The sequence below is a fragment of the Sphaeramia orbicularis genome, chromosome 19 (assembly GCF_902148855.1).
Source record: "Sphaeramia orbicularis chromosome 19, fSphaOr1.1, whole genome shotgun sequence".
Taxonomy (NCBI): Eukaryota; Metazoa; Chordata; class Actinopteri; order Kurtiformes; family Apogonidae; genus Sphaeramia; species Sphaeramia orbicularis.
In genome coordinates this window covers 28,061,069-28,066,879 of record NC_043975.1, presented here as the reverse complement: position 1 = coordinate 28,066,879, position 5,811 = coordinate 28,061,069, and the positions used below count along the sequence as shown (strand labels likewise).

The 5,811-nt window shown below is 36.4% G+C and overlaps 1 protein-coding gene across 1 annotated transcript; it reads left to right on the top strand.

Moving 5' to 3' along the window:
• The first annotated feature begins 1,811 nt into the window (after nucleotides 1-1,811).
• On the top strand, nucleotides 1,812-4,017 carry LOC115410657 (60S ribosomal protein L19-like). Its single transcript, XM_030122390.1, has 6 exons — nucleotides 1,812-1,913; nucleotides 2,650-2,756; nucleotides 2,852-2,974; nucleotides 3,108-3,228; nucleotides 3,329-3,439; nucleotides 3,823-4,017. The coding sequence occupies exons 1-6, from the start codon at nucleotides 1,909-1,911 to the stop codon at nucleotides 3,947-3,949; spliced, it is 594 nt and encodes a 197-aa protein (XP_029978250.1). The 5' UTR covers nucleotides 1,812-1,908; the 3' UTR covers nucleotides 3,950-4,017.
• Nucleotides 4,018-5,811: the final 1,794 nt, after the last annotated feature.

Here is a 5,811-nt window from a genome sequence, read left to right as displayed (position 1 = left end):
AGTGCCGGTGGTAGAGTTCCGCCAGTAGCCAGCAGGGGGCGGCGCTGCCGGAACGACCACTTCGCATTGCGTTTGAATGGATGTCACTCATTATAAAAATATGATTTATTGTTTTATATTTCTTCTCTTGCCTTTGGTTTATAAATATAAGGTTGAAGCCACTATTTAATTCGGTTTGTTTTCTAAAAAAAGCCAAGTTTGGTTTTACCATTGTTTTTCACAAATTCTTTGAAGACAGGAAACGGGAAAATGGTGTAAACCCCATCAAAATAAAAGCTTGCAGTTTCTAAATTTAAATGACTCACTGAGGTTGATCCAAAATACTTCCAGTTGATTATTGCTGACTTCTAAATAAATAATTGAATTATTTTGAAAAAGCCTTTTCATTGGCAATTACCTACTACTGGAGACAACAAATGTGAAGTGAAGGTTCAACCTACAAGAAATGGAATAAAATTGAGGTCAAACTGACACCATTACTTATTAGTGTACAACAAACCTACATACATTGAAGATAATCAATAGGAAGATAAATACCTGACATGGAAATAGTGAATGATTCACAACACATATTGCAAATGGACATAGAACTTCAATCAAGAAGCTATGATTACAAATAATGGATTAAATGTGAAGACAGAGTAGGGTTAGTTTTGTTGTAAACCCTTAAGTATTTCGTCACACGTGAAAACAAAGAAAGCTAGTGTCAGGAATTAATTAAAACCTCCACTGCTGCTCTGTATGCAACACTGAGAATATTTGAAAGGGCTTTTACAAGATCCTTTAACATTTGTGTACATTTTACATATGACAATCTTAATTTAAAAACAACTACTGCATAAGGCTGCCATAAATGTATAAGTGCAGGAACACTATACTTTGAAATGTCTAGTGGGGCAAAGATTGTATCATATGACATTGTTACATAGAAGCGCAACTCTTCTTATTTTTAAGTAAAAATACAATCTTTAAAGAAAAAAAAGTTAGATTATTTGTAAAGTTAGGCTATGTGGGATGTTGTGTAAAAAATATAGACAGATTATACATTTGTTTTACATTTATTAACCTATCATGTAACATCTTGAGCTATATTGACAATAAACTACTGTAGACTGATATATCATATTACATTCCTTTTTGTACTATTTTTATTTCCTATAGTTGTCTTTTATGCTGGATTTATCCTTTTGATTAGGCCGTTGTTTACATGGTTGGTAAAATACACTGATCATTTAAAAAAATCCTCCTAATTCAATTATCTTTTTTTTTTTTTTTTGGCTTGATTTACATTTATCTGTTTCCTGTCTGATCACTCCAACTTTTTGTCTGAAATCAGAAATAAAGAATGTGCTAAAAATTGTTATTAATATATTATTGGAATTATTGATACCCAGGCCGTTTTTTGACAGAGTTGTCCACAACAGTGCAATCTACATTTAATTTCCTTTTGAGTGATTATGTCTACACCTCTGAAGTTGAATAGTTTAGAGTTACTTTTTTATTTTAAATGTGTATTTCTAAGTGCGGACAATGCAAACAAACAACAAAATCCATCTGGAAGTTGTAACACAAGTTAAACGATTGCTCTGTCCCGGTCCCGAAATGTAGCGCGCCCCCTACTGATTATAAAAGTACACTACATTTTTGTTGGACCGTACCAATGTGTTATGATGGGGAAGCATTTAATACACATCATGTAGCTTTAAAATATAGTATATTATGCATATTATATTGAAAAATATTTGTAATTGCATTAAGACGTATAATAGCCAATCAATTTTATACGCATCATACATTTATACGCATTTTAATACGTACATTGTTAGTAACCTACGACGATAACTACAATGGTATGCGCTGACTCTTTCTATTTCCTTCGTTTTCCTGTAGCTGTAGCTAGCTGCAGCCATGAGGTAAGTGAGACATTTGACATTTAAATATATATTTCTCTTCGAAGCGTACAGTCAATAGTGCCGTTTGTTTCTACGTTTAAAACAAGATGGAAGATTGTGGATAAGTCTGACTTGTAGTAAATCCTTGTAAACTACCACAGAACATGTAGGCCTGTGTTCGTGTGCTACAAAGTTAAGCTAACAGACATGTCACAACATAACACCGCGGGTCGGCCGCGGTCCAGTCTCATGGCTTTTCACTTATCTGCCATCTAAATCAGCCAAAATTAAGCAGTTTACGTTGAATAAAAATCACTTTACTTAGTCTTTGTGTCACAACGTGGCTACACAGTTTGCTTTTATTTCTTTGTTAGCCGGCAATATATTAAAGCGTTACTTGTTTCTCAGTCTACGAACCACACGCACTAGCCCACGCATTAAACTAGCGTCAGTGAAACCTATTGTTTAACTCCTGTGATAAGCCCGTAGTGTTTAAATTAATGTTTTCAAATAAGGTAAATGTTATATTAGAGCATGACGACAAAAGTGAGTCTACCCTGACATACATTGCAAATGCAGGCAATGCATTCTGAATGTTAATTAAATTCTTAGTGTTTGCATCCATTTTTTTTTTAATAAGTGCACTGAGGAATGAAATGTAACGCAATATCCGTAGGACAAGTTTAATTCACACTTCTCTACTTTGCAGTTATTAATATATTAGGTTGGCACTAACATGCTCTTCTTGTTTTCCCAGCATGCTCAGGCTCCAGAAGCGCCTGGCGTCAAGCGTCTTGCGCTGTGGCAAGAAGAAGGTGTGGCTGGATCCCAATGAAACCAATGAGATTGCCAATGCAAACTCCCGTTAGTAATCTTCTTTACCTTGTTTGAGTTTTATTTAGCTAGATTAGTGTGGTCACAGCTTCATGCCATGGTTTGTCCTTTTGTCTACGTAACAGGCCAGCAGATCCGTAAACTGGTGAAAGATGGATTGATAATCCGAAAACCAGTGACTGTTCATTCCCGTGCCCGTTGTCGCAAAAACACACTGGCACGCCGCAAGGGACGTCACACTGGTTACGGTGGGTAGTTGATTTGTGTCTGAGGCATCATGATCAACCGGGAGACTTGAAAATATATTGTGTATTGTTTGACCTGAAGCCATACAAACTTTATAAACAAACGTGTATAATTATACTTGAATGCTTCCCTCAGGTAAGAGAAAGGGTACAGCCAATGCTCGTATGCCAGAGAAGGTGGTGTGGATGCGACGCATGAGAATCCTCCGTCGCCTTCTTCGTCGCTACAGGGAGTCTAAAAAAATTGACAGGCACATGTATGTGTGAATTACTGTATTTTTGTTTTGGACAACTATTTTGTGTTGATGTACCTCTATAGGATTCTTGGTTTGCTTAATTTCCTGATCCTTTTTCCAGGTACCACAGTCTGTACCTGAAAGCCAAGGGTAATGTCTTCAAAAACAAACGCATTCTGATGGAGCACATCCACAAACTGAAGGCAGATAAGGCTCGCAAGAAGCTCCTTGCGTAAGTTCCAATCACTGTCACTATTGCGATCTGTTAGTTCTCGGAACCGTATTCATAGTTTATGCCATCATAAGCATTGGGTCTTTTAAAAGTCAATTTTAAGCAAACTTATGTTTGAGATAACTATTAGTAAAATCCCCCCCTCCTTTATCTCAGTTCCCTTTTACTAAAGACACCAAGTTTCTATTTAAACGGCTCATAAAATTATACTAAAAACATGTTCTTAGTGGAGTAGGTTAGTAAATGTGGATATGTCCTTAGAATCGACATTATTTACATTAAACAATGAAGAAATATCAATGTTTAAAGAAAAAAATGATACTACAAAAGGAATCTGATGCCGTGCCAAATTAATTTTCTTTTACCTCCAAACACTTTAACAGTGACCAGGCCGAAGCTCGTCGCACAAAGACAAAGGAGGCCCGTAAACGCAGAGAGGAGCGCCTCCAGGCCAAGAAAGAAGAAATCATCAAAAACTTGTCAAAGGAGGAGGAAACTGCAAAGAAATGAATGCAAACAAATTTTGTTCATTGACAGAATTCCCCTTTTGTTGCTAATAAATTTGGATAAAAATATAATCAGTGTGTTGTATTCCTTCATGATCTTCATTATAGCTGTATGTGGTATTAAGAAGAACTGGCATTGGGGACATGTATGTGAGTAGTGTTGAAGTAATAGGTAGAAGTAGGTTTAGTGAACAGCAGTGAAACCTCACAGTATTCAGTTTTGGAAGCCATGTAAAGGTTTTCACTCCATTATTTGGCTTTTTGTCAAAACACTTTTCTCAATAGTCCAACAGGTGGCAGTAGAGCCTCAAGCTCTTGCAGTCGTCCAGTTCATGTGCAGAATAACTGCCAAGTATCCAAGTAATCCTGTTAAATATAATACAGTGGTACTAGACTAACACCCCAAAAAAACAATTATAGTAATAAAAAACAGAATACAGTATGTAAGTATTGCTTAGGTTTAGCCAAACCAAGAGTCTTACAGTTGGCTGTGATTCTGTTTTTATTTTATCTTCCCTGCAACAATGCTAGAGCAACAGTTTTCCACTTACCATCAAAATGCATATTTTATGAAGCACTTCTAAAACCTTGTTATTTTGGTCAGTGGCTTGTTGAAGCAAAGGGTTTTGAGTTCAGAGCACATTTGTAATAGGAAAGAGTGACAGAATTTTGGTCAAAGTATGATTTTTCTCACTACATATCACTTACTGTAAACAAGCTGTGGGTGTTGATTTTTCCACAACTTTTAATTTTTATTCACACAAATAACCTGATAGATTTGTGCCCAGATATACTGCCTATGTGTTTGTTTGGTGCCTGATTGTGTGTCTGTCAGTCGGTCTTCGCGATAATGTGAGGATGCTTTTCATCCATGACTTATTGATTTATCCGCCTGGTAATTGCATGGTAATTGCAGTTGACATTGGGGCATAACACCAAAGTAAAGAAAGTACATTTTTGATTTTTTTCATAGTGAATAGCTCATTAAAAGAACTGAACCATCATTTTTTGGAAACTTTTGGTTCTAGATGACAGTGAGCTTAGAAATTTCAGTCATTTTTATCTTGCTTGGCATCATATTTGTGCTCCATCTTGCCTTTCACTAAAAAGGTTGACAGATATGTGTGTTAAAGCTGCAGTGCTTGATAGATTTTTAGCTCCATAATAACCTTTGAGCATATTGTAGTTAAAGTGGTCTGAGAGGGCATGTACTCCTTACCTGTATTTTCAGGCTGTAGAAAATGTGCCCTGTGAAGCCTCAATTTTGTTTAATCACAGGTGTTCTGGAGAGGTGGTTGGGTTAAATACATGACTGACAGCTGTAATTACAGCTGATCAGAGTCTGTTAGCTGTGACCTGGTGGTGACTACAGCTCTACTCTGACTTCTGACAGGAGAGCTTGGAAAAAGGGCTTCATTTTTCCATACCAGCATGACATGACATCTAATTTATGTTTTATATTTGTTTTTTGTTTTGGACTGAGAGGAGATAGCTGTAGAAGGAAAAGGGTCAAAGGTTAACTCAATTTATTGTCTCCAAGGGGAAATTTGGTCTCTTTATTTTACCCATTCTAAAACACACATTACACTAGCATTAGCTTTTACCATTAGTATTAGCATTAGCAGGAGTATTAGCACATAGCACACATTGGGGGTATCGGCCCTGTGGTTAGGGTCACCAATAGGAGGATTCACTTTTATGTACCTGTTTTTAATGGGGTGTATTTTTAGAATTTAGGTGTCTCTTCCCCAGTAACTCTTTAATGCATATGCATTTTGGATGGCTGTAACTCTTTCACCATTTGTGCAACTGGAAAAATTTCACCAGATTTTGAAGCCTGACACATTGTGCTTTATAGGTTTTATT